General features: G+C 49.6%; 2 protein-coding genes, 1 long non-coding RNA gene and 1 other non-coding gene across 8 annotated transcripts in view; 2 read left to right on the top strand and 2 right to left on the bottom strand.

The window, feature by feature from the left end:
- Fanci (FA complementation group I) overlaps positions 1-3,975 on the top strand; it is a 58,275-nt gene extending 54,300 nt beyond the window's left edge. For all 3 annotated transcript variants that reach the window (XM_027408190.2, XM_027408192.2, XM_027408191.2), the window contains exons 35-38: positions 1,559-1,624; positions 2,369-2,464; positions 2,636-2,740; positions 3,314-3,975. In XM_027408190.2, the coding sequence (XP_027263991.1) occupies positions 1,559-1,624; positions 2,369-2,464; positions 2,636-2,740; positions 3,314-3,385 (339 nt within the window). In that variant the 3' untranslated portion in view covers positions 3,386-3,975. The remainder of the gene's footprint in view (positions 1-1,558; positions 1,625-2,368; positions 2,465-2,635; positions 2,741-3,313) is intronic.
- Polg (DNA polymerase gamma, catalytic subunit) lies at positions 3,237-21,371 on the bottom strand. 3 transcript variants are annotated; one of them, XM_027408193.2, is made up of 23 exons: positions 21,216-21,371; positions 19,698-20,465; positions 16,987-17,182; positions 15,632-15,796; positions 15,329-15,526; positions 15,136-15,215; positions 14,306-14,488; positions 14,063-14,211; positions 13,792-13,918; positions 12,727-12,963; positions 11,270-11,390; positions 11,005-11,082; positions 10,597-10,704; positions 9,987-10,141; positions 9,253-9,306; positions 9,035-9,152; positions 8,461-8,596; positions 8,116-8,362; positions 5,904-6,026; positions 5,605-5,773; positions 5,273-5,481; positions 4,105-4,265; positions 3,237-3,721 (listed from the first exon to the last, which is right to left on the bottom strand). In XM_027408193.2, the coding sequence occupies exons 2-23, from the start codon at positions 20,303-20,305 to the stop codon at positions 3,645-3,647; spliced, it is 3,699 nt and encodes a 1,232-aa protein (XP_027263994.1). In that variant the 5' UTR covers positions 20,306-20,465; positions 21,216-21,371; the 3' UTR covers positions 3,237-3,644. The 3 variants fall into 3 exon arrangements, with proteins under 3 accessions (XP_027263994.1, XP_027263996.1, XP_027263995.1); XM_027408195.2 differs by lacking the exon at positions 11,005-11,082; XM_027408194.2 differs by lacking the exon at positions 21,216-21,371 and having other exon boundaries at positions 15,380-15,526; positions 19,698-20,305.
- LOC118237774 lies at positions 17,500-19,687 on the bottom strand. The gene is made up of 2 exons (XR_004769149.1): positions 19,155-19,687; positions 17,500-19,038 (listed from the first exon to the last, which is right to left on the bottom strand). It is a non-coding gene; the product is annotated as an uncharacterized LOC118237774 (long non-coding RNA).
- A 190-nt stretch (positions 21,372-21,561) lies between the features above and the next one.
- Positions 21,562-21,634, top strand: Trnar-ucg. Its single transcript has one exon. It is a non-coding gene; the product is annotated as a tRNA-Arg (tRNA).
- Positions 21,635-23,698: the final 2,064 nt, after the last annotated feature.

The raw sequence follows: 23,698 nt of genomic DNA, 5'->3' as shown, positions 1-23,698 counted from the left end.
ATAGCTTGAAGCACTGTTGGTCAGACTCTTATGTATACAACATTCTGCTTCCATGTATCTCTGCACACGAGAAGAGGGCACCAGATTTCATAACAGATGGTTGTGAGCTACCATGTGGTTGCTGGGAATTGAACTCAGAACCTCTGGAAGAGCAGTCAGTGCTCTTAACCTCTGAGCCATCTCTCCAGCCTGGTCAGACTCTATCAACCTCCTTTACTATAATCTGAGTGAGTCTTGCATTTTATTAGGATAGCTACCACTTAGCCCTTACATTCTTTTTATGCATCAGCTTTTGTTTTCAATATACTTTATATTTGGGAGGTTGATTGAATGGCTGAAACCAGACAGCTAGTAAAAGCCAGACTGAGACTTGACCCCAGCTATCTTGATTCTACAACAGGGATCATCAAATTGTCTAGAGTACAGGGCCAAATAGTGAATGTTACAGACTTTGTGGGCCCTGTCATGCCCACACAGCTCTTCTGTTGTAAAAACAGCAGAGAATACATAAATAAATGTACACAACTATGTTACCTTTTAAATGTTATTCCAAAGCCGGATGTTGGTGGCGCACACCTTTAATCCTAGTACTCGGGAGGCAGAGGCAGGCGGATCTCTGTGAGTTCGAGGCCAGCCTGGTCTCCAGAGTGAGTGCCAGGATAGGCTCCAAAGCTACACAGAGAAACCCTGTCTCGAAAAACCAATAAATAAATGTTATTCCAAAGCCCCATGGTTTGTCAGCCCCCTTGCTTTAGAATCATTGGCTCTTGGTTGACCTGGGGACCTTATTGATACTTTGTGTACACTAACTACCTTAGATCTTGATGGGAAGCAGTGCTACAAACACCTAAGGATGTTTCTGCCTCTGGTTTGTTTTCTTTTTCCTGGCTCTAAGTCTTCTTTTAGTATTTATGGGCAGTGCACAGAGTTCACTTGTAGCGTCTCTGAAATCTTTCCAGAGCAACCTCCCTGCCCATCTCCCTAGTTTCCTGTGCTTTTTTAGGACACTTTTCCTGCTTCTTTGCTGGGAGGCTAAAGCCTCCCTTTTGAGATGAAGGCTTCCTGTTTCACTGACACTGGGTGGTTTTTCCATCTCCCCTCACTTAGGTCTTTGTTTCCTTTTGTCTTGTTAGTATTTTGATGTTGACCATTGGTTCAGAAAGGGTTTTTACTACCCCGGAACTCTGTAGACCAGAATGGCCTGTCAAGAGCCACCTATCTGCCTCTGCAATGCTGATTAAAGGTGTGCACCACTACCAGGTTCCTTTTTTTCTGTCCAGAAGCCTTACACACTAATCTACAACTCACACACCTCCCAAGCATGGCAACTATATTATGCATAAGATTACTTCTAAGAAGACTGTAGACTTCTTCATAGCCTTTTAGTCAGCTGCCCAGCAGCAGGAAAATGCCTGTTCCTGCTACCACCTTGACAGTGTCCATTTTAACTGTTTATCTCCAAAGGCTATATACTGCATCATGGTTTTTCTGCTTCCCAGAAAAACTTGCAGTCTACAGAGGAATCTTGAGGAATGAGACAATGTTTCTGTTTCTTTAGAATAAGGGGAATGACAACCCAAAGTGCACAGAGAAGGAGAAGGCTGCAGGCGCCAGCACAATCATGGTAAGATGCTTACCTGGCTGTTCAGACCCAGTGGGCCTTAATTGTTGGACATTTAAAAATTGTTTTTAGGAAAAGCAGGAGTGTAAAAGATGCTCTGTAAAGGATATAAGAATTAGCCAGGTGAGGGTAGCACTGCCAGATATGTCTGCATGAGGCCAGCCAGGACTACACAGAGAAACTGCCTTGAAAAACCAAAAATAAATAAATTAAATTTAAAAAAAAAAAAAAACAAAGAAAATCTAAGGATTGGTGAATGCAGGAAAGCGACTATATTTTAGGAAATACAGCTGTAACAATTCCTTTTCTAATACAGAAAGGCCTAGGTACAGGTTTGTCTCACCACACTGTTTTAAAAGGAAATACTGGAAATAACTAATGTCAGGAAGACCAGCTAAGTAAGTTGTAGTGTGGGCCACACAGGAAAGTACTGGCAGGTCTGATGAGCAGCTAGAAAGCTGTCTCCCAGGTATTTTAAAAGTGGGATGGTGGCATCAGGATTGGTGGCACATGCCTGTCATCCCAGAATTCAGGAGCTGGCCCAGAGAGGAAGAGTGGGAGGCAGTCTGAGTGACAGGATCCTCATTTGAGGGAATAATCCAGCAATGCAAGTGTATTCACCAATCAGAAACAGCAATTGCCAAAGTGTGTTTCTTCTTTTAAGAATGTAAGTTTGAGAGACACTACAGAAAAACTTCACAAGCTATTGACCTTGAAATGTAAGTCTTAATGTCCTTTTGCCCTTAGGCCAAAGTTCTTCGGGAAACCAAGCCAATCCCCAACCTTGTCTTTGCCATTGAACAGTATGAAAAGTTTCTAATCCAGCTATCTAAAAAGTCCAAGGTAAAAACACTGTATCCACTCCCCTTTCCTGTTGAAGGCTGAGGCAGGCAGCACAGCAGTGTTTGCCATTTCTGACTTGGTACACTCAAGGTCTTCCAGATACACACTGAAAGCACGGTAAGCTGTTCCTGAGTAAGTGCCTGTGTTTATAAGCCTGCCTGTCTGTCCCAGGTAAACCTGATGCAGCACATGAAGCTAAGTACTTCTCGGGACTTCAAGATCAAAGGCAGCATCCTAGACATGGTTCTTCGAGAGGATGAAGATGAAAATGAGGAGGTCAGTGCCTACTTGCATATTTTTGGTACACATTTCCAGGAAATATGGCAGGCAAACTGCCCTGTCCTACAGTCTTGATTCTACGGCATTCTGGCTGGCTTTTATACCCTCCCTTCAAGGTAGACCCATTCTGAATTTCACGTGAGGTTTTCTGTTTCCTTATCTGAACCCATTGTTTCCTTGACTTTGGAAGGGTTTCATCTTACGTTTGTTGAAGCTAAAACTAGTAGTAGCCTAGACCCACTCAAAAATGGAAGTTTATATAAAATAACCTGGATCTGGCTTCTCAGAACATCGATCCTGAATTCTTTAGATCATTGAACTCTAGGCCCTACTGTGTATTCTCTCCTTGGAAAGGTCATATGAGCATTGTGATACTTGAGTCCTGACATTCTGATCCTACTATTACAAAAGTCCCTGGGAGTTAGGTGCCATTTTATTCAGGACGGAGGTTCCTAAATACCAACCTGGGAGGCACAGAGGAAAGCATGACTGATACAGGAGTTTTGGTGTTTGTTTTTATTCCCATCACCTTAGGGCAGGGTCACCAGAGCTTCTACTCTCCCCTTCTAGGGCGCTGCACCAGCACACAGAGAGCAGGACAGAGAACCAGCCACAAAGAAAAGAAAGATATGCCTGAGTTAATGTGACCTGTGGGGCATCTGCTTTGTTTTGTGCCGACAGTACCCCTTCTCATACAGCCTGCACTGATGTTGGCATCCTGGTTCTGAACCCACCAAACTGTGCCTTCAGTTAGAAGGACTCTTCTGGGCAGGTCCTGCTACAGAAAAATGGCTGCCTAGGCATGCCCTTTTGCAAAAAGCACATCTGAAAGCCTGAGTTTAGGAACCTGCACCACTTCAATGAAGCTCCACAGGAGCAAATACAGAGCCTCCAGATGGAGCTAGGGTCCAGGCTGGCTTCGTTTTTCCAAGGAGCCTTTGGTGAGTTCAATTATCTGGTAAATATCCAGTGCTTCACCTGCAAGACAGTGGGAATCGGTTAGGATGCCTCCTGAAGAACTATGACTGTGCTCAGAAATGAGAGTATGAATGTTAAGAAAAGACAGTGGGTGGGACCCTTGAGGATAACTGCCAGGAATGGCAGTTGGTCTTAGCGACAGTTTTAATAGAAAACACTCTGGTATTTTCAGAAAAGATAATGTATTTTTTCCATGTAAGAATGCACTTTGACTTATACAATAAATCATTAAAAATTTCTGGTGTAATTTTGAAGATGGGTCAGTATAGATCGAATATTTAAAATTCTACCATCTTCATTTTATGAAGTGGATTTCTTCCCAGGGCCCCAAGGTTCTAAGCCACCACCTCCCATCCTACATGAGGAACAAAGATTGTGCTCACCCTGGGGAATCCCGTATCTCCTTTCCATCCCAGTTGGGTTAGAAGGAGTTTTACAGTCCATGGTCACTTCCTTCCTGAGGCACTGGTCAATATCTACTGCACTGAAAAAGGCGACTGACTGGGGCAGATCATTCAGACCCAGCTTGTAGGCAAACATGCACCTGAAAGAGACCCAGTCTCCGCTCACAGCCGTGCCCTGCTGTGAGTACAGACTCCTCACTCCAGGAGAAATGACCAGAGATCGGTCCCACAGAGCAGGCTTTCTCCTGTGTCAGTTACCCATAGTTAGCAAAACTATGAAAGTAGAGGCTATTCTGCCTCCATGTTCAGCCTAATACCTCTGAGACTGAGATACTAAAATACAATTAGGGACTCAACACACTTTTCCAGTTTGGAATACTTTATTGACACTAAAAAAAAAATTAATTTCAATTATTGGACCCAAATATGAGATAAATGCTGAATTTTAAACTTAACCATCACCCCGAAGCCTAGAAAAGAGCATGGGTAACAATGTTGAATTGTAAATTTGTTATTTACTCATTTATCAAGATAGAGTATGGTTTCCAGGTTGGTTCTGAGTGACCAATCAACATGAAATGGCAATATTTAACTCATCCATATGAACTAGGAGTTTTAGTACAAGAAAATGCAATTCAACAGGCATGGTGGTGAACACCTTTAGTCCCATTACTTAGGGAGGCAAAGGCAGGTGGATCTCTGAATTCAAAGCCAGCCTGGTCTATATAGAGTTCTGGACAGCAAAGACTACATAAATATAAAGAAAATACAACTCAATAATACATAAAACATGTTTTCTAAGTTGTATTTGAGTTTCCTCATTAAAGAGGTTACCTGTTAAACACCTTAGGCAGTTTAAATATTTAGGGGAGAAAAAGAAAAATGTCTCACTTTTCTGAGTTGAAATGTCTTCTGTCATTGATTCTAGGCATGTTACTAGGGGAGCAATAATAACTTCCTTGACTTTGCCACCTCCTAAATGATTTAGTGCTGACTCATGCCACTTTCAGACCTAACAAATACTTTTGAAAAGTTGAGGCCCCTTTTAGGAGTTCCATAAACTTTAAAAATAAAAAAGGAAAGCTAAACCAGTCAGTTCTGAGTTAACAACTCAGACCTGCTCAGTGGGCCCCAAGACCTGACATACCTGGTCAGGAGGTTGGTGATCTGCAGTGCCAGGGCAGCACGGTAGCGGTCCTCCTCCAGCACCAGGTAACGAACCTCATCATGGATGCTGATGCAGAAGCGTCCATCAATGGCAAACTCCTCAAACAGCCACCTCATGGCCACAAGCATGAGGTGTAAGTAGTCCACAGCAGAGCTCTGTACCACCCAGTTCACACGGCTGGTTATAAACTAAGGAAGATAGGCGGACATCAGCAATAGGAGATGTATTTACCAGTTAGCTCTAGTCCAGGGACTGTGCCCCCACTCTCCTCCCCCTTCTCTCCATGCTCTAAGGGTGGCAAGATACCTCACCTCTCCCTGAACAACCGTGGGCTCCAGGGCTCTGCTGATGCAGCAGCCAAGCACTGGGGTACGTGGTGTGTCAGACATGGCAATGCTCTCCAGCTTGTTAAACATTTCTGACTCTGTGCCCCCTGTCCATGCTCGCTCTGTAAACACCTCCCACTTCTTCCAGCGTGATCTGGGGGAACAGAAACCCTGAGCTCAGGATTTGTCTGTTAGCATCATCTCAGTGCTAAAAAACTGAAGTGTCAGCTTTTGGGACCAGCCCACTTCAGTCCTGCATCTTGAACACGGAAGAAGGTTCTCACTTCCTTGAAGCTTCTCTCTGGATCTTTCGAAGATCCTGTAGGGAAACCCAGCCATCCTCTGTCCTGTCCACAGGGAGGTCCAACTGTCTCACCAGCCATTCACCCTCGTCTGACAGCCGATACCTGTGGGGAACAGCACCATGACATTCCCATTAAATGGCCTTCTCTGTGGCATACCCACACTCTATTTCCCAAACAGCCCCTGGTCACCCTTCTCCCCTGAGGCTAACTTTAGCAGGGAAAACAGGCTCAAAAAGACTGAATGACTTGCTGGGTTCAACAGCTAGAAAGGGGCACAGAAACTCGGGCTTTTGTATTCACAAAGGCCTGGGCTGTATCATGTTAGCCCAATAAAGGGCAAACTCCAACAAAGTCAATCCTGGTCATACTGTCCTTGTGCTTGCTTGACACTGAACTGCCCAGTGACCCCTAAAGGGAAGGAGGAACCTAGAAAAGCCAAAAACAAGACAGTTAAGCCCAGCTTCTTAACTCCTACTGACCCAGGCAGAACCAGTTCACTTACTGGAAGGGGCATCAGGGCTTCCCCACAATTTAGGGCTGCAGTTCAAATTCTTGCGGTGTCTTCACTTCTACACCTAAGGCCCAACCTCCTTTCTTAGCACTTTTTCACCACCAGCACAATGCCCGCCCACATGAACCCTGCCAAAACACAGTCCACCTGCTCCCAACATTCAGATCCTGGTTCTAATAGACAGTCACCACTGCACCCTGTGTCAGTTACTCAGTTTTCAGTCTTTTTTTTTTTAAGTTTTTCGAGACAGGGTTTCTCTGTGTAGCTTTGGAGCCTATCCTGGCACTCGCTCTGGAGACCAGGCTGGCCTCGAACTCACAGAGATCCGCCTGCCTCTGCCTCCCGAGTGCTGGGATTAAAGGCGTGCGCCACCAACGCCCAGCAGTTTCCAGTCTTTTTCAGAGTTTGCTGACTAGTTTGTATCAAGCTGATAAAAAACAACAACAAAAAACCCTAGGGTCATCTGAGAAGAGTAGAGGGAACCTCAATGGGCAAAAACGCCTCCATCACATTGGCCTACAGGCAAGTCTGTAGTGTGTTTTCTTGTTTTGTTTTGTTTTTTGATTAGTGAATTATGTGGAGGGTACAGCCCACTGTGGGCAGCTCTGCCCCAAGCAGGTGGTCCCAGAGAATATGGGAAAAGCCGACTTAGCAAGCCAGTAAACTTCCTCCACGGCCTCTGCACCTCAGTTCCTGCCTTGATTTCCCTCAGTGATGGACTGGAATCTTGAGAGTTGAGTTGTAAAATGAAGTAAACCTTTTCTTCCCCAAATTGCTTTTGGTCATTATGTTAATCATAGAAACAGAAACCTAACTAAGACAATTTCCACAGTTAATCAGCTATCTAAATGGGGACACAACCTGCCACTGTATTGCTACCTCTCCTCTGCACTTGAGCCTGCCAAAAGCCCATGAAGAGCCCGAGAACATAGCACTGCTAGAGGAAACAGAGCTGAGCAAACTGCCTGCACTCTGGTTTTGCATATTTCTATTCCTTCAGCTCCTGTCTCCTTTATCTCCTCACTCTTGTTCCTATCGCTGTGTGCATCAGACCCTGCCCTGGCTGGTTTATGTGTCAACTTGATACAAGCTGAGGAAATGCCTCCATGAGATCCAGCTGTAAGGCAGCATTTTCTCAATTAGTGATTGGTGGGAGAGAGCCCAGACCATTGTGGGTGGTGTCACCCCTGGGCTAACAGTTCAGAAAGCAGGCTGAGTAAGCCATGGGAAGCAAGCCAGTAAGCAGCTCTCCTCCATGGCTTCTCCATCAGCTCCTTCCTCCAAATTCCTGCCCTCTTGAATTCCTGTCCTGACTTCCTTCAGTGACGAATAGCAATGTTGAAGTGTAAGTCAAATAAACCCTTTCCTCCGCAACTTGCTTTTTGGTCATGGTGTTTCATCACAGCAATGGAAACCCTAAGACAGACCCCTAAGCTACTGCAGATGTTACCTAATTATAGCTATGGATGACAACTTGATGATAATATGCCCTAAGTACAGCTTTGTCCTATGAGGAAAAAACTAACACCATAAAGACAACGTTACAACTTCAAAGATAAACTATGCTGCAGCTAGGTTTAGAGGAGAGCACTCAAGTGATGGACAAGAGATGGGAAAGAAGAGAGCTTTAAAGCAAGCCTTCAGCCCTGGATGCTAATGTGGTGGGAAAGGGGCCCTCACCGGCGGAGGCCCTTCGTGACCGCATACATCTGCTGGGCCTTCTCAGCTGCCTCCTGTCTTGTGAGCCTGTGGTTGAACTGCATCAGTAGGCGCTCAGCAAAGGACTGCCCAGCCCCATAGATACGGCCGTAGTTGAAGACTTTAGCATGCTCTCGGCTGATGCCTACAGTGCTGGCTGTCTTACTGTGTAGATCAGTGCCCCTGCTCTTCCTGCCCTGCAGAGTCATCCAGCCAAAGGCTGTGCAGCCTGGAGAACAAGAGAACAGTGAGAAGCTCTGCAATATTTGGTCCAGCCACCTGGGTCAAGAGTCCTGCTGCCTCACCCCTGCCCAAGCCACTACCTACCATGCATACCAGCAAAATGAGCATCTCCAAGTACAGCTGCAATCCACAGCTCCTGTGAGTCCACATCAGCACCCACCAGGACGTAGCCAGGTGGAGCCTGCACCATGGCTTTCAACTCACTGCCTACTCGGTCAGGCTGTGGGAAAAGTGGGGTCAGGCCCTCCTAGAATCCCAAGGCAACTGCTACCCTGGATTCCTAGGCCCAGGGCTGACAAAGGAAGACCAGAGAATGCCACACAACACTGATCCAGACTCTGTGCAGAGATGGCCTGTCAGCAGCAGGCTAGAAAATGAAGAAACCCTACAAAACTATATGCCAGAACCCCAACTTCGCTTATCTAAACTCCATGATAACTGTGCCCACTATGCCTGGCACTGTCTAGCCAGCAACAGGTACCTAAAACACATTTGCTAATGGAATGAATGACATGAAGTCAGATTGGAACCAGAGCCCTGTGCAACCCAGAATTTAGTTTCCTTCCCATGCCCCTTACTGAATCTCCAAAGGCTCTGAGGTAGTTTCCTGAGACCTAACAGATAAAGAACAGAAGCCAGGAAAAGAGGGGACACATACCCGAGCATTACTGGCAGTGAGCCATGTGGGCTCCACAGCTCGGCGGGTGATGGTGCCAGCAGTCACCACCTGGGGCAGGATGGCCCCATAGCGGCCTTCCTCATCAAAGGTAGGGTGCCTGGGATGAAGAAGCAGAGAAGTGTCAGCAGCTTGCTCTGGCCTTAAGCCCCACCCCACCCCACTCAGTTCTCTCCCCACAACCACTCAGTAGGCCATACCTGGTCACGGCACGGGGAAGGGCTGACCTGGGAAGCCATACCACCATCTGGGAGCTAGAGGACAAGAAGGCTGAAGCTCAGCACAGTCAATGGCAAGCAGTGTGCTGTCACCAGCATTTGTACCTGATCAGCTTCAGGGATACTGTGTCCCCTTGAGGCCTGGCATCAACTCTCCTCACTAATCTTACTCAGGTGGGCTCTGGCCTCCTACAGGAGGATCTGGGCTCACAGAAGAATCTAGGAATGGTCAGCCTTCAAAAGCAGCTTCTGACTCCCTCTGCCACCACTGCCTCCCTGCAATCAAGGGACTACCACCCCTTCCCAAAGGGCTGTGACCACAGCATCTGCAAACGACCTCTAAGATGAATTCATTTGCCACTGCAGAAAGATTCAGCTCTCAATCCCTAATACAGGTTAGAGATAACTAGCCCTCTAAGGGCTTCATTGACAACCCATGGCTCCAGCAGTTAAGCTAGGGGATTTAACCGGAGCTGGGAAGAGCTCCCACCATGCCACCCCACATAAACAGAGAAACTGAAGTTGGTGTAGGAGAAAGATGCCCAAGATCCATGTCACCTGACCAACAGCTAAGCCTCTTAACTATGGCTAGGCTAGCCCTCTGCAGTTGCCCAGGCAACATCAGAGTAGAATGGGAGGAAAGGAGGCTTGGGGCTGCAGACACCTGACCAACCACACAGTCAGGCCTCCTGCTACCCTACCCCACTTTGGCCTACCTGATACGTTTATGAGCATTCCTCCAAAAAGAAATCATTTTATTTATTTCCAGGGCACGGGGTCCACCTCCTGGGCCAGCCTGCAGAGTGCCATCCTCCATCTTGGGCAGGAAGTCTTTGGCAAAGGGACTTCCCACATTGTAGTTGTTACCATCCTGTAGAGGACAAGAAAGCAGGGGCTGGAGACAGGTGGCAGACCACCAGATAGGGAACTGACATAGACACTAGGCCTTCTCCCAACAGAATCCAGAACCTCCAGCAACTGGGGCAATTCCCACATTGGTATCTTGCACATACACATACATATATGTGCATACCGCCACATACTAAGATAATCAGACGAAGGCAGTATCAACAGCCAATAGAAGCTACCATATGAATGAGAAAATGTCAGACACTCAATATATGTCCATGTCAATTAATCCCACCAGGATGCCTCTCCATTCAATTTTCAAAAGAAAAACTAAAGCACTAGAGATGAAAGTTGCCCCAAATCATACCCTGTCAACCCCACACAAGCAGTCAGTCTCCTGGTCTGAGTAAGCAGTACACCCTACTGTGGGCCTTAGCCAGTGAGGACATGAGGCAGCACACAAGTCAGAGCACATACCTTGTGAGGCAGCTTGAAAAACCAGCAACCAGGGATATCCACATCATTATAAGGTCCATTGCCATGGTGGTAAGTGGGCTGGCTGGTTTGGGGGACACAAGCAGCAGGCTGTGGGGGCCACACACCCAGATCAGGCCCTGCTCCAGCACCTGCATTCAGCAAGGGCCAGGGGGTAGGGGGATGGGAAAAGGGCCTGAAACTGAGTAGACAAACTGGAAAGTGACAGGAAGTCATGAGGTCACAGGTTTCCTTCCTCAGTCTCCCTACACCTACAGGACCAGAGGAGAGCAGGGCAGCACTCCATACCCTCCGACCTAGTGAACTCTGGTGGAAAAGAACTTTGTGAGCAAGAGGAGGTCCCAGTCACCTATTACCCACCCAGAGAATCTGAGCAGGTATCTTGCTCACCAGAGCTAGGGGCTGACCCAGTAATGAGTTCTCCATCTTGGCCTCAGCTTCCACGTCTAAGCAGCCCAGTTCTTCTGCCTGAATGGGCCCAGGAATCAGGTGAGAGAGGCAGGCAGCTGTAAGCCTGAATCCACCAGCCCTTTCCTCAAGAGAACTCAGACCAGTCCGGTCTAAGATGAGCAACCAGTGGCAGCTCCCACAAAAGGTGCTGCATTATCCTAGGAAAGGAGACCCCTCACCCAACAGGCTCAGAACACATCCTCACCGTTTGCCACATGGAACTATTGTCGGTGACTAAGAACTCCTCAGCCACCTCTGTCTCCTGGGTCTTCAACTGCTGCTTCCCCTGTTCAAGACAGTGCTTCCTGTACAGGGCCTCGATGGCTCTAGGCAGAGAAAATAATGGCTGATTAGTGAATGCCTGTGCAGGCCATGCAGCTTGCTGGAATGTTCTATGGGTCCCTTTCTTTAGCGCTCACATCAGCTCTAAGAAAGGAGGCAGAAATTTCCCTGGATTTTAAACAGAATGACCAACCCAAATGACTTAGCACACTGGTGACAGGCTGGGGTGAGATAACTGGTCTGACTCAAACTAAGCTCCTCTATGCTTGAGAGTTCTGGAAGCAAAGCAGCAGGGGAAACCAAGACCGAAGGCTGCACTGCGGAGCTGGCTCCTGTTCACTCACCCATGCGTGGGCTCAGTAGAGCAAGGCCATCTCAGTCCCTTCCATCTGAAAGCCTGACAAGTGACTCCAGCTGTCCTGTGGAACCAGGACTCAGGGCCACTTTAAATACCTGGCCTCTCCATAGCACCTGTTGTCCAAAGTTCAGGGTTTGTGGCCTCAAACATATCAACCAGCTTCTCTAGGCCCTTTGTCAACTATAAATGTGGGTACCAGGCCTGGTAAGACACTTGCCTCCTGTACATGAGGACAGAGTTCAATCTCCAGCACCATACAATTAAAAATTTAAAAATAAATAGGTAAATAAATAGAGCAAACCAGGTGTGGTGGCACACACCTGTAATTCCAGTAGTTGAAAAGCTGAGGCAAGGGACTGGAGAGTTGGCTCAGTGCTTAAGAGCACTCTTAACCTGCTGCTCTTCCAAAGGACACAGGTTCAGTTCCAAACAACCACATGGTGGTTCGCGACCATCCACAACTCCAGTTCTAAGGGATATGACACCCTTTTCTCACTTCTGCCATATACCAGACATACATGTGGTACACATACATGCAAATAGACAAGTTATTTAGGTAATATAGTAATGGTAATTTAAAAAAAGAAAAGCGGAGGCAAGATTGCCTTGAGACTGAGGCTGGCCTAGGCTACATAGTGAATTCTAGGCTAGCTTAGGCTTCAGAGTGAAACCTTGTCAAAAAACGATGAGATAAATAAAAGTAAAAATCTTTTCTCATGGAACTTCTTAGATGCCAAGTGAGATTTGCACTGCAAAATGCCCAGAGTACTCAAATTCTACCTAAGGAAAGCAGCAAGCCTCCCCTTCCCAGGCCATGTCAAAAACCTTCCTTCTTGTGTCACTGTGAAAGCAGCTTTGCTGCTGAACCTTGACAGTAAGGCTCTGAGGTCAAGGGGTAGGTAACCAGCGGGAAAAAGAACTAGAACCTAGACAGCTGGACCACAGCTCCCCCCACCAGCTGGAGCTGACCTTAGTTAGTTACTCTAGTAAAGAATAACTCGGAGCCACAACCTGAATCTTACCTGTAGGGGCAGGCTAGCCCTGTTGACTCTACAGTGGGGCTCGCTGGTGGCTCAACCAGATTATCCCGCCGTCCAGGCACCAGGTAGCCCCAACCATGAGTGTCTGAGTAGTGCAGAGGAAAACCATCCCAGGTCAGTGCCATCAGCTTAGGAGTGACCCGCATTTGCAGGCTGAGGAGGCTGGGGCCTGGAGTCCATGCAGGGTCATCTAGCCGAGGGCAGAGCTTCCGGTACCACCTACTCCCCCAATGGAGGGGAAAAAAGTGTCACACTAAGGAGTAAGGAAGGGTCTCTCTCTCACAATGTACCCAATCCACCTTCCAAGGCCTCCAGGCTTTCTGGTGACTCAGACAAGAAGTTGCAGTCCTCTCCTTTAGGGGGCTTTGGACCTATCTGGTATCTCCTAGACTTACTCAAGTTATCTCAGAAGGCAAACCCATGTGTCTCACTGGCATCCTTCAAGCAAAGCTTCTTTCCAGGCCCAATGCAGCCCCTAAGCGGAAGAAACAGATCTTCCTTTCTATCCACGAGAACTCCCGCTGTTAAAGGGACACTCGGACTGTCTGAGACTAAGGTGAGGCCAGCAGTACACCCAAGGCATTTGCATCCAGGGTCACAAGTACCATGAGGCTACACCCCTGGTCACTCTGGCTGCCCTTTTCTCATCTCTGCCTCTAAGACACCAATGAAGGGCACCTCCTCAAGGAAACCGCCTCTCATTTCCACAGGCACAACAGAGCTGCCTCTAAACTGTACGTTCTTAAGTCTCATTACAGGTCAGCTACACTGGTTGGTCTGCACACCAGCTGCCCCTAGAAGGGAGATGAGTGCCACGTGTGCCGCTATAGCTACCACAGGTAGCATCCACACCACAGGGGCTCAATGCATTGTGCCGAATGTGTTCAGAAAACCACAGGGGTCAGAGTAAACATAGCTGAGTAGAAATGGAAGGTAGAATGAATGAACACCCATCAAGGTCCAAGACCTTGCTGAGGCTCAAACAGGGATTGCCCTGAGGATCACGCAAGACAGCATCCCCTGGATGCTACAGAGAACCAGTCTTACCCAGGGTGTCCAGGAAGGTGCTGGGTTCGCTTAGGCAGGAGGTCTGTGCTGCTCTTCAGCTGCTGTAAACGGGTGCGGGCCACTACATCTTGCTGAAGCTCCTCCTCCTCACTAGGTGGTCCAGGATCTGTCCAAGATCCAAGAGTCAGGAGGTTTGGACCAGAAGGGACTCCCAGGTCTGAAGGACTATAGCAACCAATTCCAAGGACCCCCTGGGTCCTAAGACTGTCCCAGAGATCACCCTGTCCCACCTCCCACATAAGCTTCCCACCTTCCTGATCCGTGGGCTCCCCAAAGGGCCCAGCTCCCTCGATGGGCAGCTTGCTGGCTGAGGCTAGCTTCTTCACCTTCTTTGCCTTTTTCTGCTTAAACTCCTGCAAATCCCACTCTAGGTCCCAGAGCCAAGGGTCTTCTTTGTACCTGCAGAGCCAGTCCACCAGGAGAGGGTTAAGGCTGAACTAAAATCCAGTCCTCCCACCTGCCTGGCCCCTACCTTGACCCAGGACCTGACTACCTCTCTCCTGAGAGCAGCTGACAGGCATCATTAGCCAAATCCATCAGTGACTTCTTCATTTCCCGTTGGAGTTCCTCATATGTGCCCTGCGCCTCTGCCAGGTAGCGCTCCCAGTTCTGGTTGACAGGCAGGTAGGAGACACCCATCTCCAGCATGCCAGCCAGAGTCACTGGGTGGGGGCACCTTAGGGACAGACACCAAGGGCTGCCATAAATGACCACAGGAGACAAGGCTTGGGCCCAAATCCTAAGACAATTTGACAAGCTTAACCCAACCGGCTTTGTTGCACAGCTCTAAAACCAGACAGGCTTGAACCCAGCTTTACTCCACCCAGGCCTGCATTGGTCACCTGACTTCTGGGCCTCACTTTTACCTGTAACACGGAAATAACAGCCCCCGTCAGTGTCAGGCACTGTGCTAACAATCCCATACATGCCAATGACTGCTTATAGACCTCACAACCAGGAGTACGGTAGATCTGTGCGTATTTCTTGATTAAAAAAAAAAACAAAAACAAAACACCGAGGCTCACAGAAACCAAGTTACTTATCTAAGGTCAGTGAGGGATACAGCAGCCAAGGTTTGAACCTGGGTAAATAACAATCACCACTGACTAAAGGAGATTGGGACCCCAAACAAGACGAGCCCCTAAGACTCCAGAAACCCGGAGTCCAGGGCTCACATGGAAACCACTGAACAGAGGGGCTCCATTCTTTCAGCCTACAAAAGCTAAGCGATCAGCCTGAGGAAGAGTCAGCCCCACCTGATTACAATGGGATTGGGCACCAGGACCTATGCATACCCAGGGATTTCATCTGCTTCCCTCTCACCTCTCCAAGAAGAGTGGCAGCTGCTGCTGGAAAACCTCATAGGTGGCCCACACATCACGGGCACAGTACTGCATCAGATCCTAGCACAAGGTGACAGGAACTTGTTGGAAGGGTGGGGTGGATAGGGACAACCCTCTACTGCCACTGCCATGTCTCAGGAGCAGACCCAGCAGCTGTACCTCCCCAAGTTCACCTGCAGGTCAGTCACAGCCGGAGTATTTGGAGCTCTGTGCCAACACCATACCTGGAAGTTCTCCCGGATATCTCTCATGCTGCCCTTGATGAACAGTTCCCGGGGCTCCTTCTCTAAGGGAGGTCCCCCCACATAAAGGCTGTGCACATCTGCAAGATTATTGGCACTGCTGATGTTCATCCAGTCCCAAGATGAAATCTGAGAAAGCAAAGGGAGGGTCAGCTTGGTCTTAAGCCCAACAGGCAGGCAATGACAGGGTCCTGGTTCCCCTCTCGGGGCAGTCCCAAGTGCTCTCCCTCTTACCTCTGGACCATTGGCTTTCCTCCGAGACTTCTGACCTTGCTGTGTGGGGTACCGGACCTTGTGCCTGCCCTGCTTGGCTGCCATCCACAGACTGCGCTGGAAGCTGCTCAGCCCTGAGATGGCCATGTGCATGCTCATAGTGTCCAGAAAGCGCATTCGGGAGCCCTGAAGGAAGGGCAGGGGAGGAGAGGCTGCGACACAGGGGCCAGTGGGCCACTGCTTCAGTGCTGCTGATTCCAGCCCCATCTTAGCTCCTCAGCACACAGCCTCCAACACAAAACACAGACGTTCCATGCTTGGCCCAACACCTGTGGGGGGCCTGCCCAATTCCTGAATGTGCAGAACTGGCTTGGTCCCAAAGCACAAGTACTTCCCAGCTTCTGGACAACTCTGGGTAGATGAGCTAAACAAGACCTTCAGAGCTATGGGCCAGTCTCCCAAGTCGTGGTCCTGGCCCTAGCCCCCATAGCTGTGGTCCCTGACAAGTTAACAAGGCTGTCTGTGCCTTAGTGCCCTTGATGCCAGGCTAAGGGTGCTGCTAGGGCTACTTTCTTGCCCTACACTTCACCTTAGCCTGTTACAAAAATTGAAAGAAAAAGTGGTTTTTACAATCTAAGAACTGTCACCATACACCAGGCAGTTCTACTTGTCTGACACATGTGCTATTCAAACTCTCCTAAAAGTGCATTGGGGGAGCTTCTGTTTGCTCTCTTTACAGAAAAAGAAACTGGGGCTTAGAGATGTGAAGGCAATCATACTGCCCATGGATGGATAAGGCAGGATGTGGCCCAGGCTATAACTCAGAGCCCTCAAAAGCTTTAAAATGCCACAAAAGAAGGTAAGAGTCATTTTATTCTAGAACAACTCCCAGTCCTGTGCCAACACAGATGTAATGGAGCTCCTTGTAACCTTTAGGGAAGAGAGGGGTCATCTGCCTCAACAGTTTCAAACACCACGCTAACTTGTTTCTAATCTGTTCTGGTGACCCGACAGCTAAAGTCCCTGCAGATGCTGCGAAGCGGGTGGAAACAGTGGTCAAGAAAGCAATGGTTGGGGCTGGAGAGATGACTCAGTGGTTAAGAGCACTGACTACTCTTCCAGAGGACTGAGGTTCAATTCCCAGCACCCACATGGCAGCTCATAACTATCTGTAACTATTTCAGGGGACCTGACATCTATGACAAAAACACCAATGCACATCAAAATAAAATATTAAAAAAAGAAAGAAAGGAAGGAAGGAAGAGAAAGAAAGAAAGAAAAGAAAAGAAAAGAAAAGAAAGAAAGAAAGAAAGAAAGAAAATGCTTTCATTAGCAAAGGAGGCCAGGCTCAAAGCCTGCCATTCCCACAACCTCACCTGAATCAGGTACTGCTCCCTGATATGGGCTCGGTCAAAGGAAACATTGTGCCCCACTACCAACTGTTCCTGCCAATACTGCTGGGTGGAGCTGCTGGCACCAGCAGAGACATCCAAGGGGATTAGGTCAGCCGGCGATAGCTGGCTGGTCCAAGAGTAACGCTCTTCCACCAGCCGCCGGCTGCACCAGGAATACCTGAAGGAGATGAGAAGTGGGCAGGTTTATTATGAAGGAATAGACTTCTGTTCCACACCACCCACTGCATGCCAGGTCCCCAAGGGTGCTACTCACTCACACAAGTCAGGGAATCATTGGGGAAAGGAATAATAAAGCTTCTTTACTATCTAACTCCCACAGATTAACAAGGAGCTAAATGCATGGTAGTGGGTGCCTGTGCAGAATGGTGTGCAGGCCCAGAGCTGAGTCTGCAGCTATGACCACCCCTTATTCCTTTAAACACAAAACAGCTAGTGTTCCAAGGGCTAAAAAAGGAGAGAGAGCGCTGGTAAAACAACCCAAAATGGAGAATTTTTAATTGAAAATGGAAAAAAGAAAACTAATGACAAACACTGCATGCACATATAGGGTGAATTGTCTGAGGGCTGCAGAGATTTTCAAGGGAAAAAACCAACCATGAGCCTTCCAGGAGCAGCCACCCTCAGTGAGATGCCACAGAGCACGCCATGATGAGAGAATGTATGTACATGTGCAGGGTGGATGTGGAAGAGACAGAATGAGTGCTGTCTGCCTTTGGGGGCAGGGGGCGGACACAGACACACAACACTGACTCCAGGTTCCAAGGCAAAGTGGGGAGAATGGTCACTGACAAAAAGCCTGCTACCAGCCACACACCATTCCAAAGGATTGGGGCCATACAGTACACAATACAGCTCGATGGTGCGCCCTGCAGTCTTTGGGGGAAGACGGGCACGATCCAATGGCAAAACTAGCTACTTTCAACCTGGCAAACTCTAGAGCATACTTCATGGTGGGACTGCATGAGGCACTCAAGCTTTCCTTCCTCTTTTACCCCATCAGGTCAAAGCCCTTTGAAACAACAGAAGCAAGGGCTCAAGAATGCTAAATACTTGAAACTATGAAGATGACAAGGACTTCAGTTAACAAAGGCCACACTGGTGTCTAGACACAGGCCTGCTGCTGTCTGTGGAGCCATCTTACTATAAACTTACTAGCAATTTTACAAAAAAAAAAAGAGCGGGGGGGGGGGGGGAGGAGCAAGGCAAAATTAAGATGATCCATCAATACTAAAGGTCTCCTTGGACTCTCAATTGCCAAGGCCTGGGTGGTAACCCTTTAGGCAGATGACTGACCAAAGGCCTTACCAAAAGCCTGCGGGAAGCTACCTTATGGGAAACACAGCTGTCCAGGCTTCTACCCAACTGCTACAAGCTGTGAGCTGGTCACGTTATACAACCATGTGGCAGAGCAGGCCAGGTTAAATGTGGAGTACTATCCAGGCACCATCTACAACCACAATAGTCAGACTACTAGGAGAAAGGTCTTTGCGTAAACTCAAGCCTCAGCACTGGCTTCTGCCATCAGGCAAACTAGTGATGCCCCAGTACCACTGGCAAGATGGAATGAGAATGGAGGCAGAATGAGAAGGAAAAGAGAAAGAAGTTAAGTGAGGAAGGCGGAAGAAGAGAAAAGAGGACTTGACGTGTCCAAAAAATGACCAACTGTCTAAAAAACTCACTGTCACTGGCTTCTTTCCAGCCACCAAAGCCTACTTTATCTTTTCAACTGATGGCTGGGATTCCCCTTGACTCTGGCCATCGAGTTACATAAGCACCGTGGTTCTTATGACAACTTCAGCTAAATCAATGCAAAGTCATCTAGATTTGCTCTTTTTAGCCATTGATGCCTACCTTAGCTATTTAGCCATGCTTTCACCATTTTCAACTGCATATATAACATTTCGCAGCTTTCTTTACAAAGATGTAGCTTCCAATAGGAATAAAGAAACTGCCAACTTTTTTTTTTTGCTGGCCATGCCTGAAAGCATTAAGGTTGTAAATAGTATTTTAATCCTGGAATGAAGAATAAAAAAAGGGGGGGAGAAACAGTACTGCCATCATTGCTTGAAAAAGAAACTTGGGTAGCACTTAGAAAGTTATTTAAAAGAAAAGAGAGAGACTGGATATACCTGTTTGGGACCAAAATGTCTGCTTGATAAGGAAGTAATAGTTGTCTCAGCCGGGGGCAGTCAAGACAGGCCACCTCCAGGGCCATTTGGAAAAGGCTGAGGATCTGATCTGGCATTTATGGAAGACACTAGGGACGCTGAGCATTTTAAACTGCCTAGAACAATCCCACCAAGAACATCTGCCTGCCAAAATAACCATCGGCATTCCCAAAGCCAAACACTTTTCAGACTGACTTCTCACAGAAGCTCCTAGGGGCCAGGGATCGAGGCACAAACTCGTGGTCGCCTTAATGGTCTCTCAGTCTGTCTCAAACACAACACTGTGATTCTCTGCATGGCTCCTGACATTCGCTTGGGTGTTGTCTAGAGCCTGTGTATCTTTCTACCAGAGTGAGCCCCACAAAAGCAGGATTAAGCGGGTTTAGTTCACCACACCAACAGTCCTTAAATGAGCACACAGCAGGAACTCAGAAACTTCACCAAACCGTCTAACTGGGCCCCCTACAAATAAATGGTAGCTCCCTGTTCCTAACCCTCACTTACCAGGCCGAGGGGGATATGGCCACCGCCAAGGTGGGGCAGGTTCCCTCTGCCATGCAGACCTCCACGTCGAACACCAGGGCCCGCTCCTCGGGGATGGCCACGGGTTCGGCCTCCCCCTCGGGGCCGTACCGGGTCCAGCCCTCCGCCCAGGCCCAGCTCCCGGGCTGGGGCGGCAATTGGGCCTCCAATAACGAGGCGGCCGCCTCCAAGTAAGGCAGGCTCTGCTTCTGGGCCAGGAGGCGGAAGTGCTGGTCCAGGTTGCCCCCTAAGAGCCGGGGCAGGTTCAGCTGCACGTCTGGCAAGGGCGTGGTCGGCTGCCCCCAGAGCCCGTGCTTCTGCAGGTGCTTGATGCTGCGACGCACCGCGGCCTCGTCGGGCCTCTCCCCTCCGCACCCGAAGATTTGCTCGTGCAGCCCTCTCGAGAGCATCTGGATGAGCAGAGGGTTGAGCCGCAGCTGCCCGTCCTCCGAAGAGGGCGTTTGCGACTGCGGCTGCCCGTCGCTGGGGACGGGGGCGAGGACGGAGCTGGAGACCCTGCGTCCTGTTGCTGGAACTGGCCCTGAGCTGATCCTGCTGCTCGCCACCTTCCTCCAGAGCAGGCGGCTCATGGTTGGTGCAGGGAGCCCCCCGCTGTGAGTCGGGACACCTGGCCTTGGGCTCCAGCTTGACTGCTTTTACTGACCGAGAGACTCAGAGAGAGAAACGGGCCCTCTCTGCGTTCCTGTCAGTGAAATGGGTCTCACCATGCCTGCCTTCCTCACACAAATCCTAAAGGAGATAGACGATAAAGTGTTATTATTACATGTGTCGTGTCTGGTACCAACAGCTTATCCCTCGTGGAACATTTGCTGCGTCCCAAGCATTCTCTCCACTTGATCTTAGTTAGCCAAAAGGCCAGGTACGTTTTCTGTTATGCCTCCAACAACCTTAGGATAAATGGCACTGCCCCTCCTGAGCAAAGAGCCACACAGGCTCATCAGTGAATCTGAAGAAGCTGCGGGGATGTTGGAAGAGGGAGACGCAGATCAGAGTTCCGGCTCTCCAACTGCGTGACCTTGGGCAAACTCCTTAGGCCCCATCCTCCTCCTCTGTAAAATAGGGTTAAGGTCTGTACGAGTCACGGGGTAAGGCTGTGAGTGACAGAGGGCGCGCTCGTTGCGCGGCCCTGACTCCAGCAGACGGGCGCTCGTCAGACAGCAGTTGCCAGTACCAAACCGCCGGCGGCCCGAGGGCCTAGTGCCCGGATTCGAACCCGCCGGCTGGGCCACAGCCCCCGGGGTCTCCACCCACACCCGGGCTGGCCCAGGGCGCCCTGCTTGGGGCGCCGGCGGCCACCCTCGCGCGCCGGGACACCGGGTAGTCGTTGCAGCCGCCGCCGCCGGCGCGGCGCGCCCTGGGACGGCCGCCGCCCTGCCCCGGGCCGCGTCCCCTGACTGGACAGGGAGCAGCCGCGTCTCCGTGCCCGGCCTCCCGCTGCCGAGCCCGCCGGAAACCTCGATCTGCTTCGCGCTTCCCGACCTGCCGCAGCCCCAGTGACGACGACGCGGCGTCCGCTCCGAGCGGCCCACGCAGCCTCCGGGTAGCGTGTGGCCTCGCTAGCAGCCGCAACTTCCCGTGTGCGCGAGCCAGGTCCCGCGGCTACCCCGAGGCAGGCGGGACCCTCCCCAAGTGCCCAATAGGAGCGCCGCCAATGGAGCCGCCCGCCCGCGGGGGTGGGAGAGGGACTTCCGGGTGGGCCCTCCAATCCCCCCTCCGCCTGGAGAAGATGGATCGGGCTGGAAAGAGAGAGAGAGAGAGAGAGAGAAAAAAAGAGCCTGCAGGCGGTTTGATACTTTAAGTCAAGCAAAGGTATTTTGCTGCCGTCGGCCGCGTGGCCTAATGGATAAGGCGTCTGACTTCGGATCAGAAGATTGCAGGTTCGAGTCCTGCCGCGGTCGAGGGAAGTAGCCTGTCCATTTTACCAAACATTCGTTTTTGACACATGTTGGAAATGAAGCCAAGCGACTGTGGTGGTCATAACCAACTTCTACCATACTGTAAAATCTGGAAACTCTGCATCTGAACTATCAAGTGTGAGTGCTGGGTACTTGTCAGAAACGTGGCTGCGGTAGAGAACCCTGCCTGTCCGAGTGGAGAGAGGAAGGGAGCGCGTGTCTTCCGAAGCCCGGATTCGTCACCTACCTTCTATCCCGGGCGATGATGATGATGGTGACGTTGAGCCCGATTGAGCGATGGTCCCGCCCCGGGCGCAGCTGCCGCTCATCCCTCCCCAGGATCTGCCAATCTCCGCCTCCAGCGCCTGTTGCTCTAAGTGCTTTTACTCCCAGCTCTCAGCGGTGGGTCAGCGGCAAAGGGTCGCGCGAATGCGGCCTGGGTGAACAACGGGAGAACCTGGGGATTCTAGTCAAGAGCCCCGTACGAGGAAAGGAAGGATCAAAGAAGTTACAAACAGACTAGGGGTCACGCACAGCTGATTAGGGAAAAAATTCGGGTCTCGCTGAAAGGCAGCCCCACCTTCCAGCCGGTGCAGTGGCCAGCACGCTGACAAGTGGCAGGAGAAAGGGTCTTCGACTTTTGTCAGGGCTGTTGAGGCGACTCTACCTGCTCTCCCGTCACCAGCAGGGGCAGGAAGAAGTCTTGGCCAACACCCTTGCATAGGCCCCTTCTCTTTTATCCTTTTCTTTTCAGTTCCTTTCTTTCCTTATTATTGTTATTATTTTCTAAGTGATGAGGTCTCACCCACTATGCAGCCTAAGCGGGCTTGGAAGTTCCTTCGTTGCCCTGGCTGCTCTCCTGCCTCGTGCAGGGACTGCAAGTGACCAGCATTTGTCTTCCTCTTGCTTTCCGTTTGAGATACTCTTACACGTTTTCTAGATGTACTTAATAGACACAAAATGGATTTTTGTTAACAGTTCTAGAGATACACACAAACACAATCAACCAGAAAGTCCTTCTATGTTCCTTCTTGTTTTTACATAACTTTGCACAGTTGACGTTTCTATAAAGTGACAAAGGAGAGGCTTTTAACCAGGGAATCCCTGTGCAGGGGTAAAACTACTTCATTTTCATTTCGTACAGTCTCCTGCTGAAATCATGTGACTTCATCTGTGCGCTTAGGCAAGCAGCTGCTGTGGCACCTGTGGCTTGCTCTCAGTGGTGATCACAGACTTTTCATAGCACCATACCCTTGCCGCAGATTTTTGAAAACTTTACTTAAAGTTGTTGGTGCAGAGCTTCACACAGCAGTCAGTGGTTCTAAGGAAGCGGCTAGAACCGGTGAGTCAATGGATCAACAAAACACACAGAAGGGTTAGGGTTAGGCAGGAAGTGATAGCCCACATCTTCAATCCCAGCAGAGACAGTCAGATCTCTGAGTGTGAGCCCTCAGCCTGGCCTGAGAAGACAGCAGTGGGCATGCCTTGCAAGCATGAGTGTTTATCTCCAACTCCCTCATAAAAAGCCTGGTCTGGGGGTGGGGGCTGCTGGGACCCAGAGAGCCACAGAACCCTGCCACCTGATCTAATCAGTAAGCTCTGGGTCCCAGTGAAAGGCCTGGTTTCAAAAAGCAAGATAAGCAAGTCCTGAGAAATTACCCCTGCCCAGCACCGGAGGTTGACCTCTGCCCCCATGCGCATACCTGCGTACCTTTGACATCTGACCCACACCCACAAAGAAACAAACACTGTTATCAACTGATGGTTGTCTCCAGCCCCAGGAATGCATGCCCCCTCCAGCCTGCGACTCCTGCTGTGTGTGTCTGCTGGGGTGCCTGTGGAATTTTCTGCTCTGTTTGTTTAGTTTTGAAGCAGCCAGCAGCGTCTCACTGTTCAGCCCTGGCTGGCCTAGAGCTTGCTATGTAGACCAACCAGTTCAGCTCTCATTCACAGAGACACAATCTGTGTCTTTTTGGGTCTGGGAGCCTCTCTAAAATCCGTAATAGTGCCGACCCCTCGAAGTTATTAAAAGGGTAGCATGGTTACATGATATAGTGTTGCAAGGGG

This window comes from Cricetulus griseus, chromosome 3, assembly GCF_003668045.3.
Source record: "Cricetulus griseus strain 17A/GY chromosome 3, alternate assembly CriGri-PICRH-1.0, whole genome shotgun sequence".
NCBI classification, from domain to species: Eukaryota; Metazoa; Chordata; class Mammalia; order Rodentia; family Cricetidae; genus Cricetulus; species Cricetulus griseus.
Note: the sequence above shows the minus strand (reverse complement) of the source record. Positions and strands in the feature narration are given on the sequence as shown.